Source organism: Selaginella moellendorffii, unplaced genomic scaffold (genome assembly GCF_000143415.4).
Source record: "Selaginella moellendorffii unplaced genomic scaffold, v1.0 SELMOscaffold_32, whole genome shotgun sequence".
NCBI lineage: Eukaryota > Viridiplantae > Streptophyta > Lycopodiopsida > Selaginellales > Selaginellaceae > Selaginella > Selaginella moellendorffii.
In genome coordinates, this window is record NW_003314293.1 from 1,371,772 (window position 1) to 1,392,540 (window position 20,769).

General features: G+C 41.4%; 3 protein-coding genes across 5 annotated transcripts in view; all 3 read left to right on the forward strand.

Annotated features, from left to right (window-relative positions):
- Positions 1–523: 523 nt before the first annotated feature.
- On the forward strand, positions 524–13,330 carry LOC9649991 (GDSL esterase/lipase At4g10955). 3 transcript variants are annotated; one of them, XM_024681726.1, is made up of 3 exons: positions 524–669; positions 1,100–1,562; positions 12,590–13,330. In XM_024681726.1, exons 1-3 carry the CDS (start codon positions 608–610, stop codon positions 13,139–13,141), a joined length of 1,077 nt encoding a protein of 358 aa, XP_024537494.1. In that variant the 5' UTR covers positions 524–607; the 3' UTR covers positions 13,142–13,330. The 3 variants fall into 3 exon arrangements, with proteins under 3 accessions (XP_024537494.1, XP_002976873.2, XP_024537493.1); XM_002976827.2 differs by lacking the exon at positions 12,590–13,330 and adding an exon at positions 2,198–2,315 and having other exon boundaries at positions 1,100–2,134; XM_024681725.1 differs by lacking the exon at positions 12,590–13,330 and having other exon boundaries at positions 1,100–2,315.
- LOC9649993 (GDSL esterase/lipase At4g10955) overlaps positions 11,597–20,769 on the forward strand; it is a 43,466-nt gene continuing 34,293 nt past the window's right edge. Inside the window, exons 1-2 of the mRNA XM_002976829.2 lie at positions 11,597–11,755; positions 12,187–12,568. Coding sequence (XP_002976875.2) covers positions 11,694–11,755; positions 12,187–12,568 — 444 coding nt within the window. The 5' untranslated portion in view covers positions 11,597–11,693. The remainder of the gene's footprint in view (positions 11,756–12,186; positions 12,569–20,769) is intronic.
- Positions 17,822–19,627, forward strand: LOC9649995 (GDSL esterase/lipase At4g10955). Its single transcript, XM_002976831.2, has 2 exons — positions 17,822–18,011; positions 18,431–19,627. Exons 1-2 carry the CDS (start codon positions 17,950–17,952, stop codon positions 19,443–19,445), a joined length of 1,077 nt encoding a protein of 358 aa, XP_002976877.2. The 5' UTR covers positions 17,822–17,949; the 3' UTR covers positions 19,446–19,627.

A 20,769-nucleotide genomic window follows, 5' to 3' on the forward strand; every position in this document is an offset into this window, starting at 1 on the left:
TATTGCATCCAAGAAAGAAAGTAAAGTGGTTAATACTGATAAAAAACTTTTTTCAACTTTGAAAGGGTAGGGTGTAAGCTTTATATATAAAGAATGCTGAAAGTTATTGTGAGTATGGGATAGTTTTGGGTATTTGGGAGCTAAGATTGTATATATCTGGGAACCAATGGGGGAGCCAATGGCAATGTTATAATTTGTTTCCTTGATAAATTTAGTTACTTATCTTTTTTAGTCTAACAAGAGACAAAGTTTTCATACACATTAGTATCCAGTTTAACTCTAGTTCAAAAAGCAATTTACTCTTTACTGTGTAAATAAATTATGTTACTACTTTCTTTTGAAGTTTTCACCTCATTAAATAACTTAAACCTTATTTATCATTATGTTTCCAGATTCACACTATTTGGATATGAAATTTTAACAGCTAGCATAAATTTAAATAGCTATAAATATAAGCATTTGCTCGGTAAAAATAAAAAGGAATAAGAACCACCCTAGCAAGTTCTGGCCTGTTGTTTGAAAATTTGGCTGAAGTGTCGGCGGTGTCCACGATGCGAGAGAACGCGTTCAAGCCCTAGCCAGCGTTCCAGGCGGGGGCCGATTGCCAATGCCAGAGGACGATGCATATCGATTCGAGGTCACGGGGCCAAAGCGCAAGCATTTCAACTGGTAAAGAATCTCGCCGCCCTAGCTGCATTGATCTGTTTGAAGCGATTCTTGGCGGGCTGGGTGTGTGATTTTAGCAGTAGAATCCCGTTTCGATTGATTCCAATCGCCCCGGAGAGAATTCTCAGCTACCCTAGGCTTGTCTTTGGATCATAGCCTTTCATTTGTCCCATTTTGGTGTCTCTTTCGTTCACTTGCGTGCTAAGTGCTGATTGATAAGTAGCTAGAGTTATTTCGATGGCTAGTCTTTAGTGGATTGGTCCTCACTTCTCCATTCTTTTTTTTTGTTGTTTCGCAAAGCTTGCTTGGGCTTGAGTTCATTGTCTACTTTTTCGTTTCATTGCTGCTAAGGACTTGGTCCGGTTAGAGTTCTCGTCCTTTAAAAGCTTTTTATCTCGATTCCTCGCGAGTTCTTACCATACATTCTTTCCAGGGATGTTCCGGACGACAAAAGAGCAATCTTGGCATGCCTTGTGTCAAGCGTGTACTCACTCCAGCACGACAGATCGAAAAACTACACAGGAACTCCGCAAGCTCTCGCTCCTCCCTGGTGGACGTCCTTCAACTACGAGCTCCTCGACGTGATCCTCGGCAATGACAAGCTCCGGATCAACGGCGCAGTGTTCGTGTGGAACTACAAAAACCACTGGAAGCCTGCCAGAGCTCCGATGGTGGTCCTGGCGCTCAGAGGCACGGACAGCCTAACCAGCGACTACATCGTCGACTTCAAGATCGCCAACCAGGAGCTTTACAAGACAGGCAGGTTCACAGCCGCGTACAACGCTCTCCGAAACGCCGTCGCATGGCATGGCAAGGACAACGTTTGCATCACGGGGCACTCGCTCGGAGCAGCGGTGGCGCTCTCCGCCGCTCGGATGATGGCATCGCAGGGCCAGTTCGTCGAGGCTCATCTCTTCAATCCGCCATTCTCGTCCTCGACCGCTCCATACAAGTCACTCTTTGGTGCTGAGACTTACAGCAATCTCCAAGAGGTTTACACCGTTGCAAAGGCCGGGCTCGTCAACTTACTGGTGGATGCTGCAAAGAGAAGGGAGTCCGAGGCAGAGTTTGCGGCACTTGGAAGCTGGTACCCGGACATGTATGTTCATCCCAGTGATCCGGTATGCTCGGGCTTTCTCGAGCACTTCAAGAACTATCAGTATATGCTACAGGGGAAGTACGCGAGATTGGCGATGCCTCACGAATCCATCGGGGGCGTGCTGTGCTCCTCCAAAGCGAAGCCGCATCACCTCATCCCCTCGGCAAGGCTTCACGTCCCAGCGGATGAAGGCAAAGCTGCGAGTGCTCGAGACGCTCATTCTCTTACACAGTGGTGGTCGGATGGAGCAGTCGTTCAGGTGCAATTTGTCAACTTGACAGGTCAAGAACACTTGGATCATCCGCTGCAAATCCCGTTTGGGGGGATAAGCTACGAAGCTATGGTGTAGTACGCGGCAATGATTTCATGGTACATATTTTCTCTGTGCTCAAAGAACCCGAGAAAAAAGATTTTTATTTTTTCCTGTGCTAGACCAAGGTTTGAAGAGAACGCGGCGTGTTTTTGACGTTCAATCTTACTGGAAGAACGTCACAGGTGGATGTTTACCACGTCATGACTTTATAATGAACACTTTCATTGTCTTGCTCGAGCCAAAGCCTTCAAAGTAAGTTTGCTCGCGTTTGTTTTTGTTAGATGGTTAAAGAGAGAACGAGGCCGGATAATGAGGGTTGGCGGTTTCAACTAGAGAAGCACAAGCCAGTGAGCTTCCCGAAAATGAGAATTTTTAATCGATGAAGCGTCACTCTGCTTCCATGCTATGAGAAGGGTTTGCTCGAGGACATGGAAGGTAATCTTGTTCCATTATCAGTTCCTTTTGGGGCATCCCTTTTGCAGTAGTATAAGGTGCTTCTCGCCACTCTTCTAGGCATTGCCCTTGTGATGAAGAAACGGAGAGAAGAAGCGCCTGTGTTGCTGCAAGACGACATTTTGGAGACGGTTCTCAGCTATGTGGACCTGGCCACACTAGCGACCTCATGCTCCGCCGTTTGCAAGTCATGGAACGCCATCATCGGCGATCCATCCTTTCGCCGCCGCTGGTGCCAAAACAGTGGCCACAAGGAATCCTTGCGGCTTATGACTAGCTCCTTCGACTACGGCGAGCGTTGCCACGCCTGGGATCCATCACGGCCCCAACGCAGCGTGGAGTTTCCGTTGCCCCACAAAACGGAAGAATTTCCTAACGCTCAAGTGGTTGCTTCCGCGGGTGGCCTGGTATGCGTCTTCAGGACGCACAGGGGCATGGTTGATCCTGCTGATGATGTGTTTCACCTGGTGGTGGGGAATCCAGTGACCCAAGAGTGGAGCGAACTACCACCGCTCCATTGGGAGGACAGAGAAAGATGCACTTTAGCGGGAGTGATCGACTTTGCCATGTTCGTCGACAAGAATGGCTTCAAAGTCGGTCTGCACTACACCGCTGTCGACTTCTCAGGCCACTGGTGCTGCATCTACGACTCGGCAACGCGCTCCTGGTCTTCTCTCCCCAAGCTCCCGTTCTCGCCAGCCTACGTGAAAATGAAGGCGCAGCGGCTTTCAGATTACAGCGTGGACGTGGCACCCCCTGCTGTATTCCCAGGCTTGGACGATTACTTCTACGATCTCACCATCCTGGGATTTTACGACTTTGGCCGCGCCAGGTGGAGCACCGGGGAACTCGTGCGCAGCCTGAGGATTACAACAGGCCTGGAAGACAAGGTTGACCCGGATGGAGAGATCCTGCGCTGCGTCTTGCCGCTCCCGGGACTGTGCACCGCGAGGCTGTGGGAGTACAATGGCCAGCGATACTTGGCAAGTGGCTGGGTGTATGCGGGAGGCTACCGCGAGGCAGGGGAGTCCGGAGTTGATGGCTATGGCGTGTGGAAGGTTGACGACAAGGGTGGCTTGGTTGCCGTCTCTGCAAAGACCCATATATCGATCCTTCGTCAAGTGTACGCTGGGCAGCGCTCTATGGGAGCGGTTTTCCGTTGTTCTGTTCATGCAGAGGCCAATCTGGTGATCTTTTCAGAGATAGGGATCATGTTTGTTTACGACTTGAGCACAGGGGATTGGGGCGGAGTAGGGGGGCACGTAGATGAATATTCACAAGCAGTGATTTTTCGCCCGTCCCTCAGGGCACCTAGATGATCCAGAAAGGAGGATGAACGCCACACAAACAGGTATTGTTAATCCTAGAGTACATAAATTGCAAGATATATTACATTATTGAGATTATTGTAATAGTAGCTTAGTATAATAAAATGTATTGAGAAGCAAAGATTAATTATAGAGTGGATAAATTTTTGCTCGTTTTTTGCATTTTATGAGTTGAATATATTTTTATTCAAAGAGTTTTAAAGATGGCACTAATTAATATTTACTAAGAAGTTTCTAGTTTATAACAATAATAGAAATTGTTGAACTTTGTGAATTTCATCAATTGATGCTATTAAATAAAGGGTAATATCGTTTTTTCACTATGCATTTTTTTGAATTTTTTTTGTAATGTTGAGTCAACCAATAGGTGTATGACATACATTAGGTTAGGGAAGAAGGTAGATATAATATTTATTTTTTTGCTTATTCAAAGAAATTTTGTGAGAGTAAAATTTTCTTTACTATAGCATGCTCCTTTCCTTAATTTTCTTTTTAGGGTAATAAGTCCATTTCTCACATCTTTATTTAAATCTTTGTAAGTTTTTTAATTTCTTTTTTTTACTACAAAAATATTAAATCTATAAATATTCTTCAATCTCAATATAAATCATAGATGAGAATGCTATATTTTGAAGATTTCAAAGGGGAAAGGGGATTGTAGAGATTAGCTTTTTTTAAAACATATTAAAGAAAGATTAAGCCAACTTCAAGAATAAATAAAAATTTAATCTCAAAGAAGAAAGTTAATACACTTTATCATATTACTTCTTTTCAGATAAGGGAAAATGTGAATTTTTTTTTAAAAAGAATCATTCCTTTGGTAAAAAAATACATAAATCTAAGAAAAAGAAGCTAGCATGGTAGCACCTTAGGAAACTAAAAAAAAAGGTATAATATAAAATAGTTTAAAGATTTCTAAATTTAATTCAAATTTACACTTTCATTTTATAATCAATTTTTAACATCCTTATGATGCCCCAAGATATGGGGGAATATAATTTCTCCTTCTTTGATCCCTATTAAATTCTTTTTTGTTCACAACAATATTTGCCAATTCTGTTATTAGAACAAGTTCCAAGAGTTAATAGGATTTAATGAATAAGTTTTTAAGCCTTCCTCACCACATAGCTATACTTTTAGTTATTAAGCAAAAGGACCATTCATTTTTTATTAAATTCCCCAATCATGTATTTAAAGTAAAGTTCTGATGAGTTATACAAAATATTCAAATAGTGCTACCCACACTTGAATTAAGAGCATTGACCATTCAATCTCCTAAAAAAGATAGAGCTAAATATTATACATTTCAACAAATCATTCAATTTATCCATTCATGTTTATTTTAACCTTGGACTCCTTAATATTTACATCATCACCCACCATATGAAAATAACCTTTTTTGGTCATATTGGTTCTTTAGAATCTTCCTCTTATTATCCCAAAACCCCTTAATGTTTAGGAAAAAATTGCTTTGGGCTTTCACCCCACCTTCAAATATGTTTGTCCCTAGATATATCAAGCCTTGGACTCGGTCTTGGACATGGTTTCAAACTTGGTCTAAGACTTGATCCTAGACTTAATTTTAAACTTGATCTTAGAGTTGTTTTAGATTGGGTTTCGAACTCGGTCTTGGACTCTATCTCAACACTTCTATATATTACAATAATTGCCACATGTTAGTCATTCTTTTGTCTCTTTTTTTAAAATTCATTTATTAATCATTTTATACTCATTCCTCAAACATTTTTTTAGGAGTTTATTTCCACTCTCAACTTTTTAAGTCAAAACTTTTGGTCCAATATGATATGCTTATTGAACTTTTGCCTCAACCACTACCTCACATTCAACTTTACTTTGTGGCTTAAGGATTTATGTTTTATAAGTGTTTCATAACTAATCCAGTTTGATATATTTGATATATAACTTATATATGGCATGGCTATCAAGAAGAAGGCAGTAATCATAATGTAATATTGAGGCTTAGGGGAAAAACATATTTAAAAGCTAAAAACACCTAAGTAAGATTTTAGAGCTAAAATTCTATCACAATATTTAATTTTGTGTTTTCAATTGCTATATAGGATAAAGAGAAATTAGTGCCATAAGGTTGGGGTGTTTACCATGTAGGAGTGAGGCATAAAATTTATGGAGGTTTAAATAAAGGCACTTCTCACCCAAGTCTTTAATTCAAACCCCATATTTATATGATAAATGGAAAATTATGAAGTAAATTTTTATGTAGATTTTATGACATTTTAGGCTATAATAGATTTGATTGTCATCACTTTTTTCAATTGCAAATTTAGCCATTTGGAGAAAAAGGAACTCATCCTATTGTTCTATTTCATTAGTGTTCTTAAGTTTAGAAAAGAATTTAATAAAACTATACAAATAAGTAATTTGTTGAGTTCAACTATCTATTAAGTTGCATTTTATTATAGGGTTAAAATATCTCGAGAATGGTTAAGAAAAGTAAAGAAGTTAGGAAAAACATATCAAATTTAAAAGTATGCTATTTTTTTAAAAAGAGAAACATTCTTTCCTTATATTTCTTAGATTCTATCACAAAATTTATTCAATCAATTACAAAACTCAATTATTATTTTATATATCCTGAGGGCAAGTGTATGGCTACGATGCCGTATACTAATATTAGCATAATAGGATTTTGGTAGCTGTCAGATTAGTTTCAATCCAGACCACTCACTTCTGTATATAAGCTAAGGTTTTTGGGTTAATTAATATGCACATTTCTATATTCCCTTTCCATATTCCATGCACTCACATTGGTGGAGGTAAAGGGCACCTTTGATTGTCCCTGAAGAGTGTTTGGATTTGAGATTTTGGTTTATATCTAGCTTTTGTATTGTTTAGATCTAACTTTTTCCATTTCCTTCCTTTTGTTCTTTCTTTTTAGGATTTTGGTTTAGATCTAGCTTTTTGCATTGTCTAAATTTATCATTTCCTTCTAGCTTTTTTCTCTTTTTTTGCTCTTTCTTTTTCATTCATTTTCATGGTAGATCAACAATCTCCTCTAACTCGAGTAGTAGTTGGTACAATTGCTTGATACTATGTGCTTGCAATTGAACAACCAAACTCAATTGATGGCAGCATTCACGGCACGTGGTACAACTCCTGCTCTTGGTGCCAATCCTTGCATTCGGCCGGAGTTCTTTCGCGGGAATCCTAGGGATGATGTGTACCATTGGTTTAATCACTTCATGGTGATTGCCATATATCATTCTTGGGATGATACTCGCTATTTGTGTGGGTTTCCCACATGTCTCCAAGGGACGGCATTGCAGTGGTACAATGGTTTGAGCGCAACCACTCGTGAGGATTGAGTATTCTGCAAATTGATCATGACAAACTTGTAACTGTTCTAAAGTTCCTTACTCCGAAGTGTGTGAATGATGTGCAACGCTTCTTGGGCAAGGTGCAATATCTTGGTTGTTTTGTAGATCATCTTTCTGATCACATTGCACTGTTGCGAGCGTTGCTAAAGTCATCAACATCATCTTTCATCTGGTCTCTAGATTGTGAGTGGGCGTTCAGGGATCTCAAAGAGCTATTGACGACTCCTCTGATTTTGGCATATCCTAACTACACTTAACCTTTATTTTGCGCATGGATGCTTATGACATTGATCTTGGAGGTGTGTTGATTCAAGAGAGCTCGAGTGTGCCTGGTCAGTGCCATCCCATTGTGTATATAATCCATACATTACAACCAGCGGAAATGAACTACTCCACGACAGAGAATGAGTGTTTAGTAGCAATTTAGGGTTTCAAGAAACTTCATGCATATCTACATGGTTCTCGGACGTTACTTGAAGGTGATCATGCTGTTGTTACTTCATTATTGAAGCAGAAGAACCTAGTTAGTCATACTGCTTAATAGGCGTTGAAGCTTTAGATATATGATTTTGATGTTATTCATCGCCCTGGGAGTTCTTTGGCTGATGTTGATGCCCTTTTTCGAGCTCTTCTTTCTTCTCCATTCTTTTCTCATGTTTCTGACGAGCCTGTTGTTCTAGCCTCTGTGGATTTTCTATACGAGGATTCTGTGCCGTTGACAGTTGTTGTACTTGACGTTCAGTGTCCACAAGGCGTAGAGCAAGATCTACCTTCTCTTGATGAGGTTCACGAGGCTCAAAAGATTGAGTTGTGGATTCGAAGACTTTAAGATGGGTTTAAGAATCTTGCATCACTTGCTGATGACTTGCCTTTCCGGCATTTACATTCTCAATATCACCTTGAAGACGGCCTTCTTTATTTTGTGGGGACGGATCCTAATGATCATTTACGGCTAGTGGTGCCTTCTATATTTATTCCGCGGTTTCTCTATGCCTAACATGATTCTGGTGGGCATATGGGACATCGTCGCGTAACCGAGAAGCTACGTAGGTCTTTCTATTGGCCGGAGATATAATGTGATATTATCCGGTATGTACATAGCTGCGTTTAGTGCCAAGCTCGTAATACTCCCCTTCGGGTTGCAGAAGGACCATTGGAGTCAATTACAATTTCCCGTCTGTTTGAGTTGGTGGCATTTGATCTTATGGGACCTTTTCCACGATCGACTATTGGCAATGAGTATGTTATTATTGCTTCTGATTACTTGACTCGTTGGGTGGAAGTTGGTGCTCTTGTTAGCGCCTCTGCAACTGTTGTTGGATACTTCCTCCTCAATCGAGTGGTGTTCCAACATTCTTGTCCAGAGCGAATTCTTTCGAATAGAGGTCCTGCATTTATGGCTGAGGCATTTCATGTTTTGATGTCTCGGTTGGGGATACGCCACACTTTCACGAGTACTTATCATCCACAATTAAACGGTCTGGTGGAATAACTCATTTGGACATTCAAGGGGATAATTGCAAAGTATGTGAACTTTTAGCATTCGGATTGGGATAGTTATTTGCCGTCTCTTCGGTATGCATATATCACAAGGGTGCAGAGTTCTATTGGTGCTTCACCATATAAACTCCTATATGGTCATGATCTAATATTACCAATGGAACTAGGTTTACCTTTGCGATTGCCATGAGTTGCAAATACTAGGTTGTGGGATCAGTATTTGACAAGCATTCTTCCACTTGTCCAAGCGGAGTTTGCCAAACACTTAGGCCACATACAAGTGGGACAACAACGATGGTACAACTCCCATCATCGTCCACCTGCAGAGTACAAAGTGGATGATTTGGTGTTAGTCCATTTTCCCCATCTTATGGTACGTGGTTTATCTAAAAGGCTCTTTGCATAATGGAAAGGACCATATTGGGTGTTATGGCAAGTTGGACCACAAGTTTATGAGGTTCGGCATGATATCCAGCAGGCTGATCTTCCAGAGATTGTGTATGTGCAGCAGTTGAAACGCTTCATACAAAGGGATCAGGAGCAGTTAATACCACCTACAGATCCACCGATGCCTCCTCTTGACATTCCTCTAGATCCTGGCCTGTCTACAAGAGAACCCTAATGCTCTTCCATTATTCTAAGAGGAGGGGATGATGTGAGGGCCAAGTGTATGGCTACAATGCCGTATACTAATATTAGCATAATGGGATTTTGGTAGCCATTGGATTGGTTTCAATCCAGACCACTCACTCCTGTATATAAGCTAGGGTTTTTGGGCTAATTAATATACACATTTCTGTATTCCCTTTCTATATTCCATGCACTCACTATAATATATATATATATATATATATATATATATATATATATATATATATATATAGATTGCATGCCACTTCTTTGCATGGTAAAAAAACAATAAGAAAAACCAGTAAAATTATTTATGGGAGCATAAAGTCGCTTGATTTGGATCAATGTTATAAACTAGCATTGAGATTGATTTAACAGGTCTAAAATTCATAAGTGTTATTGTGCTGCAAAAGAAACACATGAGAAAAAAATAGAAGTAATAAAAAAAGCTATAAGAAAAAAGGGAAAAAAAGTAACAATAAAAAAGAAAGAAGTAACAACTACTAAGAAAAAAGAGAGAGAAGAAGTAGTAGTCATAAAAGCTGAAGTAATAAAGAAAAAAAATTAGAAGCTTTGGAAAAACATGAGAAGGAAAAAGAAATAATAAAAAAAACTAATTTGTTGCATATTGTATGCAACAACACTTGATTTTCTTAATAATAGTGTAATTCTTGTTTAGTATTGTTTAATAATATAATTGATCAATCAAAAATTTATAATTTAAAAATATAAGATTAATTTTATTGCACACCAATAAAATAGAATATACTAGAAAGTGTTTAGAAAAATTTATAATTTATAAACATGTTTGTAAACTATAAGAATAAAAACTATTAAATAGTAGAATATCCCAGAATATCTAAATATATTTTTGATGTATTCCCTCTCTTCAATAGAAAAATTTTGGATGTTAAGGGCTTTCTAGTGAATAAAGTTTCCTTGCATTTTTTCTTGCTAGAGTCTGCCCAACACCTAGCACCCATAACTTATTATGAAGAGTGGAGAAGGTTGGAGATGGCTCCTCTATGCTAGATATGGCATTGCTATGTCCTCTTCTTGGCAAGAAAGAATAAGAATTCTCACTCAAGCTAAGAGTTTATTTTGTGTTTGTGGCTATTATAGGGAGAGTGTTGGCACTGCTTTCATTAGCTTCAGGGTTTATAGTGAATTCTCATGTCACGAGTTTACATATCTTTTTTCTGCCATATTCATCAAGTGCAATATGTGTGATCCAAGTGAGAAAGAGAGACGTAAGGCATTTCTTTTTTCTCATATCTATCCTAGAGCAAATTACTAAGGCATTCAAGGAGCACAAAACAATGTTTGTGAGACTGGATGTATATATTAACTATGTGAGCATTGCCGAGCAAAGGGACTTCCTCAGCAATGCAAAATGGTGCAAGGTCTTGAGTGTGAACCCATCAAATGCACAATCCAAGTAGTAAGTCTCAATTCTCACAATTTCCTCATTCCACATTCTGGATCTCAAGAGAGCACACTCTAGCCATAAGAATCTGATGTGGGAGAGGAAGAACATTGTGCTAAACTTAATGTTTTATGACTTTATGAGAGAAATGACAAGTTGTTTGGAAGCAATTGAGGAGGATTGGGTGTTGGGAATTGTGAGTATTGGAATATTTACACTTATTTCTCTGCCAGGATCTAGATGAAGTGATAGTGAAGTTCTAGGAGAAGAATTGAGTTCTGAATTAATGTGTGGTGCTCATATCAAATTTCACTGCTATTGCATCCAAGAAAGAAAGTAAAGTGGTTAATACTGATAAAAAACTTTTTTCAACTTTGAAAGGGTAGGGTGTAAGCTTTATATATAAAGAATGCTGAAAGTTATTGTGAGTATGGGATGGGTTTGGGTATTTGGGAGCTAGGATTGTATATATCTGGGAACCAATGGGGGAGCCAATGGCAATGTTGTAGTTTGTTTCCTTGATAAATTTAGTTACTTATCTTTTTTAGTCTAACAAGAGACAAAGTTTTCATACACATTAGTATCCAGTTTAACTCTAGTTCAAAAAGCAATTTACTCTTTACTGTGTTAATAAATTATGTTACTACTTTCTTTTGAAGTTTTAGACTCATTAAATAACATAAACCTTTATTTATCATTATGTTTCACTATTTTTTTAAAAATGGTTTAAATTTAAATAGCTATAAATATAACGAAACAAGCATTTGCTCGGTAAAGAAAAAATCCAAATAAATAGGAATAAGAACCACCCTAGGGCCTGTTGAATTTTGGTTTGAAAATTTGGCTGAAGTGTCGGCGGTGTCCACGATGCGAGAGAACGCGTTCAAGCCCTAGCCAGCGTTCCAGGCGGGGCCGATCGCCAATGCCAGAGGACGATGCATATCGATTCGAGGTTACGGGGCCAAAGGGCAAGCATTTCAACTGGTAAAGAATCTCGCCGCCCTAGCTGCATTGCTCTGTTTGAAGCGATTCTTGGCGGGCTGGGTGTGTGATTTTGTCAGTAGAATCCCGTTTCGATTGATTCCAATCGCCCCCGAGAGAATTCTCAGCTACCCTAGGCTTGTCTTTGGATCATAGCCTTTCATTTGTCCCATTTTGGTGTCTCTTTCGTTCACTTGCGTGCTAAGGGCTGATTGATAAGTAGCTAGAGTTCTTTCGATGGCTAGTCTTTAGTGGATTGGTCCTCACTTCTCCATTCTTTTTTTTTTGTTGTTTCGCAAAGCTTGCTTGGGCTTGAGTTCATTGTCTACTTTTTTGTTTCATTGCTGCTAAAGACTTGGTCCGGTTAGAGTTCTCGTCCTTTAAAAGCTTTTTATCTCGATTCCTCGCGAGTTCTTACCATACATTCTTTCCAGGGATGTTCCGGACGACAAAAGAGCAATCTTGGCATGCCTTGTGTCAAGCGTGTACTCACTCCAGCACGACAGATCGAAAAACTACACAGGAACTCCGCAAGCTCTCGCTCCTCCCTGGTGGACGTCCTTCAACTACGAGCTCCTCGACGTGATCCTCGGCAATGACAAGCTCCGGATCAACGGCGCAGTGTTCGTGTGGAACTACAAAAACCACTGGAAGCCTGCCAGAGCTCCGATGGTGGTCCTGGCGCTCAGAGGCACGGACAGCCTAACCAGCGACTACATCGTCGACTTCAAGATCGCCAACCAGGAGCTTTACAAGACAGGCAGGTTCACAGCCGCGTACAACGCTCTCCGAAACGCCGTCGCATGGCATGGCAAGGACAACGCATCGCATGGCCAGTTCGTCGAGGCTCATCTCTTCAATCCGCCATTCTCGTCCTCGACCGCTCCATACAAGTCACTCTTCGGTGCTGAGACTTACAGCAATCTCCAAGAGGTTTACACCGTTGCAAAGGCCGGGCTCGTCAACTTACTGGTGGATGCCGCAAAGAGAAGGGAGTCCGAGGCAGAGTTTGCGGCACTTGGAAGCTGGTACCCGGACATGTATGTTCATCCCAGTGATCCGGTATGCTCGGGCTTTCTCGAGCACTTCAAGAACTATCAGTATATGCTACAGGGGAAGTACGCGAGATTGGCGATGCCTCACGAATCCATCCGGGGCGTGCTCTGCTCCTCCAAAGCGAAGCCGCATCACCTCATCCCCTCGGCAAGGCTTCACGTCCGAGCGGATGAAGGCAAAGCTGCGAGTGCTCGAGACGCTCATTCTCTTACACAGTGGTGGTCAGATGGAGCAGTCGTTCAGGTGCAATTTGTCAACTTGACAGGTCAAGAACACTTGGATCATCCGCTGCAAATCCCGTTTGGGGGGATAAGCTACGAAGCTATGGTGTAGTACGCGGCTACATATTTTCTCTGTGCTCAAAGAACCCGAGAAAAAAGTTTTTTTATTTTTTCCTGTGCTAGACCAAGGTTTGAAGAGAACGCGGCGTGTTTTCGACGTTCAATCTTACTGGAAGAACGTCACAGGTGGATGTTTACCACGTCATGACTTTATAATGAACACTTTCATTGTCTTGCTCGAGCCAAAGCCTTCAAAGTAAGTTTGCTCGCGTTTGTTTTTGTTAGATGGTTAAAGAGAGAACGAGGCCGGATAATGAGGGTTGGCGGTTTCAACTAGAGAAGCACAAGCCAGTGAGCTTCCCGAAAATGAGATTTTTTAATCGATGAAGCGTCACTCTGCTTCCATGCTATGAGAAGGGTTTGCTCGAGGACATGGAAGGTAATCTTGTTCCATTATCAGTTCCTTTTGGGGCATCCCTTTTGCAGTACTATAAGGTGCTTCTCGCCACTCTTCTAGGCATTGCCCTTGTGATGAAGAAAAGGAGCAAAGAAGCGCCTGTGTTGCTGCAAGACGACATTGAGACGGTTCTCAGCTATGTGGACCTGGCCACACTAGCGACCTCATGCTCCGCCGTTTGCAAGTCATGGAACGCCATCATCGGCGATCCATCCTTTCGCCGCCGCTGGTGCCAAAACAGTGGCCACAAGGAATCCTTGCGGCTTATGACTAGCTCCTTCGACTACGGCGAGCGTTGCCACGCCTGGGATCCATCACGGCCCCAACGCAGCGTGGAGTTTCCGTTGCCCCACAAAACGGAAGAACTTCCTAACGCTCAAGTGGTTGCTTCCGCGGGTGGCCTGGTATGCGTCTTCAGGACGCACAGGGGCATGGTTGATCCTGCTGATGATGTGTTTCACCTGGTGGTGGGGAATCCAGTGACCCAAGAGTGGAGCGAACTACCACCGCTCCATTGGGAGGACAGAGAAAGATGCACTTTAGCGGGAGTGATCGACTTTGCCATGTTCGTCGACAAGAATGGCTTCAAAGTCGGTCTGCACTACACCGCTGTCGACTTCTCAGGCCACTGGTGCTGCATCTACGACTCGGCAACGCGCTCCTGGTCTTCTCTCCCCAAGCTCCCGTTCTCGCCAGCCTACGTCAAAATGAAGGCGCAGCGGCTTTCAGATTACAGCGTGGACGTGCCACCCCCTGCTGTATTCCCAGGCTTGGACGATTACTTCTACGATCTCACCATCCTGGGATTTTACGACTTTGGCCGCGGCAGGTGGAGCACCGGGGAAGTCGTGCGCAGCCTGAGGATTACAACAGGCCTGGAAGACAAGGTTGACCCGGATGGAGAGATCCTGCGCTGCGTCTTGCCGCTCCCGGGACTGTGCACCGCGAGGCTGTGGGAGTACAATGGCCAGCGATACTTGGCAAGTGGCTGGGTGTATGCGGGAGGCTACCGCGAGGCAGGGGAGTCCGGAGTTGATGGCTATGGCGTGTGGAAGGTTGACGACAAGGGTGGCTTGGTTGCCGTCTCTGCAAAGACCCATAAATCGATCCTTCGTCAAGTGTACGCTGGGCAGCGCTTTTTCGGAGCGGTTTTCCGTTGTTCTGTTCATGCAGAGGCCAATCTGGTGATCTTTTCAGAGATAGGGATCATGTTTGTTTACGACTTGAGCACAGGGGATTGGGGCGGAGTAGGGGGGCACGTAGATGAATATTCACAAGCAGTGATTTTTCGCCCGTCCCTCAGGGCACCTAGATGATCCAGAAAGGAGGATGAACGCCACACAAACAGGTATTGTTAATCCCAAGAAGGAAGTAGAGTACATAAATTGCAAGATATATTACATTATTGAGATTATTGTAATAGTAGCTTAGTATAATAAAATGTATTGAGAAGCAAAGATTAATTATAGAGTGGATAAATATTTGCTTGTTTTTTGCATTTTATGAGTTGAATATATTTTTATTCAAAGAGTTTTAAAGATGGCACTAATTAATATTTACTAAGAAGTTTTTAGTTTATAACAATAAGAGAAATTGTTGAACTTTGTGAATTTTATCAATTGATGCTATTAAATAAAGGGAAATATTGTTTTTTCACTATGCATTTTTTTGAATTTTTTTTGTAATGTTGAGTCAACCAATAAGTGTATGACATACATTAGGTTAGGGAAGAAGGTAGATATAATATTTAATTTTTTGCTTATTTAAATAAATTTTGTGAGAGTAAAATTTTCTTTACTATAAGATGCTCCTTTCCTTAATTTTCTTTTTAGGGTAATAAGTCCATTTCTCACATCTTTATTTAAATCTTTGTAAGTTTTCTAATTTCTTATTTTTTACTACAAAAATATTAAATCTATAAATATTCTTCAATCCTAATATAAATCATACTATATTTTGAAGATTTCAAAGGCGAAAGGGGATTGTAGGGATTAGCTTCTTTTAAAACATATTAAAGAAATATTAAGCCAACTTCAAGAATAAATAAAAATTTAATCTCAAAGAAGAAAGTTAACACACTTTATCCTATTATTTTTTTTCAGATAAGGGAAAATGTGAATTTTTTTTTAAAGAGAATCATTCCTTTGGTAAAAAAATACATAAGTCCAAGAAAAAGAAGCTAGCATAGTAGCATCTTAGGAAACTAAAAAAAAAAGTATAATATAAAATAGTTTAAAGATTTCTAAATTTAATTCAAATTTACACTTTCATTTTATAATCACTTTTTAACATCCTTATGATGCCTCAAGATATGGGGGAATATAATTTCTCCTTCTTTAATCCCTATTAAGTTCTTTTTTGTTCACAACAATATTTGCCAATTCTGTTATTAGAACAAGTTCCAAGAGTTAATAAGATTTAATGAATAAGTTTTTGAGCCTTCCTCACCACATAACTATACCTTTAGTTATTAAGCAAAAGGACCATTCATTTTTTATTAAATTCCCCAATCATGTATTTAAAGTAAAGTTCTGATGAGTTATACAAAATATTCAAATAGTGCTACCCACACTTGGATTAAGAGCATTGACCATTCAATCTCCTAAAAAAGATAGAGCTAAATATTATACATTTCAACAAATCATTCAATTTATCCATTCATGTTTATTTTAACCTTGGACTCCTTAATATTTACATCATCACCCACCATATGAAAATAACATTTTTTGGTCATATTGATTCTTTAGAATCCTCCTCTTATTATCCCATAGAAACTTATTAAACCCCTTAATGTTTAGGAAAAAATTGCTTTAGGCTTTCACCCCACCTTCAAATATGTTTGTCTCTAGATATATCAAGCCTTGGACTTGGTCTTGGACATGGTCTCAAACTTGGTCTAAGACTTGATCCTAGACTTAATTTTAAACTTGATCTTAGAGTTGTTTCAGATTGGGTTTCGAACTCAGTCTTGGACTTTATCTCAACATTTCTATATATTACAATAATTGTCACATGTTAGTCATTCTCTTGTCTCTTTTTTAAAAACTCATTTATTAATCATTTTATACTCATTCCTCAAACATTTTTTTAGGAGTTTATTTCCACTCTCAACTTTTTAAGTCAAAGCTTTTGGTCCAAATATGTTATGTTCATTGAACTTTTGCCTCAATCACTACCTCACATTCAACTTTACTTTGGGGCTTAAAGATTTGTGTTTTATAAGTGTTTCATAACTAATCCAGTTTGATATATTTGACATATAACTTATATATGGCATGGCTATCAGGAAGAAGGCAGTAATCATAGTGTAATATTGAGGCTTAGGGGAAAAACATTTTTGAGAGCTAAAAACACCTAAGTAAGATTTTAGAGCTAAAATTCTATCACAATATTTAATTTTGTGTTTTCAATTGCTATATAGGATAAAGAGAAATTAGTGCCATAAGGTTGGGGTGTTTACCATGTAGGAGTGAGGCATAAAATTTATGGAGGTTTAAATAAAGGCACTTCTCACCTAAGTCTTTAATTCAAACCCCATATCTATATGATAAATGGAAAATTATGAAGTAAATTTTTATGTAGATTTTATGACATTTTAGGCTATAATAGATTTGATTGTCACCACATTTTTTAATTGCAAATTTAGCCATTTGGAGAAAAAGAAACTCATCCTATTGTTCTATTTCATTAGTATTCTTAAGTTTAGAAAAGAACTTAATAAAACTATACAAATATGTAATTTGTTGAGTTCAACTATCTATTAAGTTGCATTTTATTATAGGGTTAAAATATCAAAGGTTATTTTAATGACAAACTGAATGAATGTGTGGTGCTCATATCAAATTTCACTGCTACTGCATCCAAGAAAGAAAGTAAAGTGGTTAATACTGATGAAAAACTTTTTTCAAATTTGAAAGGGTAAGATATAAGCTTTATATATAAAGAATGCTGAAAGTTATTGTGAGTATGGGATGGGTTTGGGTATTTGGGAGCTAGGATTATATATATCTGGGAACCAATGGGGGAGCCAGTGGCAATGTTGTAGCATGTTTCCTTGATAAATTTAGTTACTTATCTTTTTAGTTTAACAAGAGACAAGACATTAGTATCCAGTTTAACTCTAGTTCAAAAAGCAATTTGCTCTTTACTGTGTATGTTACTAAGTTTTCGCCTCATTAAATAGCTTAAACCTTTATTTATCATTATGACGCACTATTTTAAAAAAGTGGTTTAACAGCTAGCATAAATTTAAATAGCTATAAATATAACAAAACAAGCATTTGAGGAATAAGAACCACCCTTGCAAGTTCTGTTGAAAATTTGGCTGAAGTGTCGGCGGTGTCCATGATGCGAGAGAACGCGTTCAAGCCCTAGCCAGCGTTCCATGCGGGGGCCGATCGCCAATGCCAGAGGACGATGCCTATCGATTCGAGGTCACGGGGCCAAAGCGCAAGCACTTCAACTGGTAAAGAATCTCGCCGCCCTAGCTGCACTGCTCTGTTTGAAGCGATTCTTGGCGGGCTGGGTGTGTGATTTTGGCAGTAGAATCCCGTTTCGATTGATTCCAATCACCCCCGAGAGAATTCTCAGCTACCCTAGGCTTGTCTTTGATCATAGCCTTTCATTTGTCCCATTTTGGTGTCTCTTTCGTTCACTTGCGTGCTAAGTGCTGATTGATAAGTAGTTCGATGGCTAGTCTTTAGTGGATTGGTCCTCACTTCTCCATTCTTTTTTTTTGTTGTTTCGCAAAGCTTGCTTGGGCTTGAGTTCATTGTCTACTTTTTTGTTTCATTGCTGCTAAAGACTTGGTCCGGTTAGAGTTCTCGTCCTTTAAAAGCTTTTTATCTCGATTCCTCGCGAGTTCTTACCATACATTCTTTCCAGGGATGTTCCGGACGACAAAAGAGCAATCTTGGCATGCCTTGTGTCAAGCGTGTACTCACTCCAGCACGACAGATCGAAAAACTACACAGGAACTCCGCAAGCTCTCGCTCCTCCCTGGTGGACGTCCTTCAACTACGAGCTCCTCGACGTGATCCTCGGCAATGACAAGCTCCGGATCAACGGCGCAGTGTTCGTGTGGAACTACAAAAACCACTGGAAGCCTGCCCGAGCTCCGATGGTGGTCCTGGCGCTCAGAGGCACGGACAGCCTAACCAGCAACTACATCGTCGACTTCAAGATCGCCAACCAGGAGCTTTACAAGACAGGCAGGTTCACAGCCGCGTACAACGCTCTCCGAAACGCCGTCGCATGGCATGGCAAGGACAACGTTTGCATCACGGGGCACTCGCTCGGAGCAGCGGTGGCGCTCTCCGCCGCTCGGATGATGGCATCGCAGGGCCAGTTCGTCGAGGCTCATCTCTTCAATCCTCCATTCTCGTCCTCGACCGCTCCATACAAGTCACTCTTCGGTGCTGAGACTTACAGCAATCTCCAAGAGGTTTACACCGTTGCAAAGGCCGGGCTCGTCAACTTGCTGGTGGATGCCGCAAAGAGAAGGGAGTCCGAGGCAGAGTTTGCGGCACTTGGAAGCTGGTACCCGGACATGTATGTTCATCCCAGTGATCCGGTATGCTCGGGCTTTCTCGAGCACTTCAAGAACTATCAGTATATGCTACAGGGGAAGTACGCGAGATTGGCGATGCCTCACGAATCCATCCGGGGCGTGCTCTGCTCCTCCAAAGCGAAGCCGCATCACCTCATCCCCTCGGCAAGGCTTCACGTCCCAGCGGATGACGGCAAAGCTGCGAGTGCTCGAGACGCTCATTCTCTTACACAGTGGTGGTCGGATGGAGCAGTCGTTCAGGTGCAATTTGTCAACTTGACAGGTCAAGAACACTTGGATCATCCGCTGCAAATCCCGTTTGGGGGGATAAGCGACGAAGCTATGGTGTAGTACGTACATATTTTCTCTGTGCTCAAAGAACCCGAGAAAAAAGTTTTTATTTTTTCCTGTGCTAGACCAAGGTTTGAAGAGATCGCGGCGTGTTTTCGACGTTCAATCTTACTGGAAGAACGTCACAGGTGGATGTTTACCACGTCATGACTTTACAATGAACACTTTCATTGTCTGCTCGAGCCAAAGCCTTCAAAGTAAGTTTGCTCGCGTTTGTTTTTGTTAGATGGTTAAAGAGAGAACGAGGCCGGATAATGAGGGTTGGCGGTTTCAACTGGAGAAGCACAAACCAGTGAGGACAGATAATGGGGAATAACTTCAGAAAGAAGAAGCTGAGCTTCCCGAAAATGAGATTTTTTAATCGATCAAGCGTTCACTCTGCTTCCGCGAAAGTTAGGTTTTTTATGGAGCTCCTTGCATCCCTTTTGCAGTACTATAAGGTCACTCTTCTAGGTATTGCCCTTGTGATGAAGAAACGGAGAAATGAAGCGCCTGTGTTGCTGCAAGACGACGTTTTGGAGACGGTTCTCAGCTATGTGGACCTGGCCACACTAGCGACCTCATGTTCCGCCGTTTGCAAGTCATGGAACGCCATCATCGGCGATCCATCCTTTCGCCGCCGCTGGTGCCAAAACAGTGGCCACAAGGAATCCTTGCGGCTTATGACTAGCTCCTTCGACTACGGCGAGCGTTGCCACGCCTGGGATCCATCACGGCCCCAACGCAGCGTGGAGTTTCCGTTGCCCCACAAAACGGAAGAATTTCCTAACGCTCAAGTGGTTGCTTCCGCGGGTGGCCTGGTATGCGTCTTCAGGACGCACAGGGGCATGGTTGATCCTGCTGATGATGTGTTTCACCTGGTGGTGGGGAATCCAGTGACCCAAGAGTGGAGCGAACTACCACCGCTCCATTGGGAGGACAGAGAAAGATGCACTTTAGCGGGAGTGATCGACTTTGCCATGTTCGTCGACAAGAATGGCTTCAAAGTCGGTCTGCACTACACCGCTGTCGACTTCTCAGGCCACTGGTGCTGCATCTACGACTCGGCAACGCGCTCCTGGTCTTCTCTCCCCAAGCTCCCGTTCTCGCCAGCCTACGTCAAAATGAAGGCGCAGCGGCTTTCAGATTACAGCGTGGACATGGCACCCCCTGCTGTATTCCCAGGCTTGGACGATTACTTCTACGATCTCACCATCCTGGGATTTTACGACTTTGGCCGCGGCAGGTGGAGCACCGGGGAACTCGTGCGCAGCCTGAGGATTACAACAGGCCTGGAAGACAAGGTTGACCCGGATGGAGAGATCCTGCGCTGCGTCTTGCCGCT

Coding starts and splice junctions, on each gene's coding strand:
- LOC9649991 (XM_024681726.1), top strand. CDS start 608: ATGCCAGAGGACGATGCATATCGATTCGAGGTCACGGGGCCAAAGCGC. Junction 670..1,099: donor AAGCGCAAGCATTTCAACTG/GTAAAGAATCTC, acceptor CATTCTTTCCAG/GGATGTTCCGGACGACAAAA. Junction 1,563..12,589: donor TGATGGCATCGCAGGGCCAG/TTCGTCGAGGCT, acceptor TCGCATGGCCAG/TTCGTCGAGGCTCATCTCTT.
- LOC9649995 (XM_002976831.2), top strand. CDS start 17,950: ATGCCAGAGGACGATGCCTATCGATTCGAGGTCACGGGGCCAAAGCGC. Junction 18,012..18,430: donor AAGCGCAAGCACTTCAACTG/GTAAAGAATCTC, acceptor CATTCTTTCCAG/GGATGTTCCGGACGACAAAA.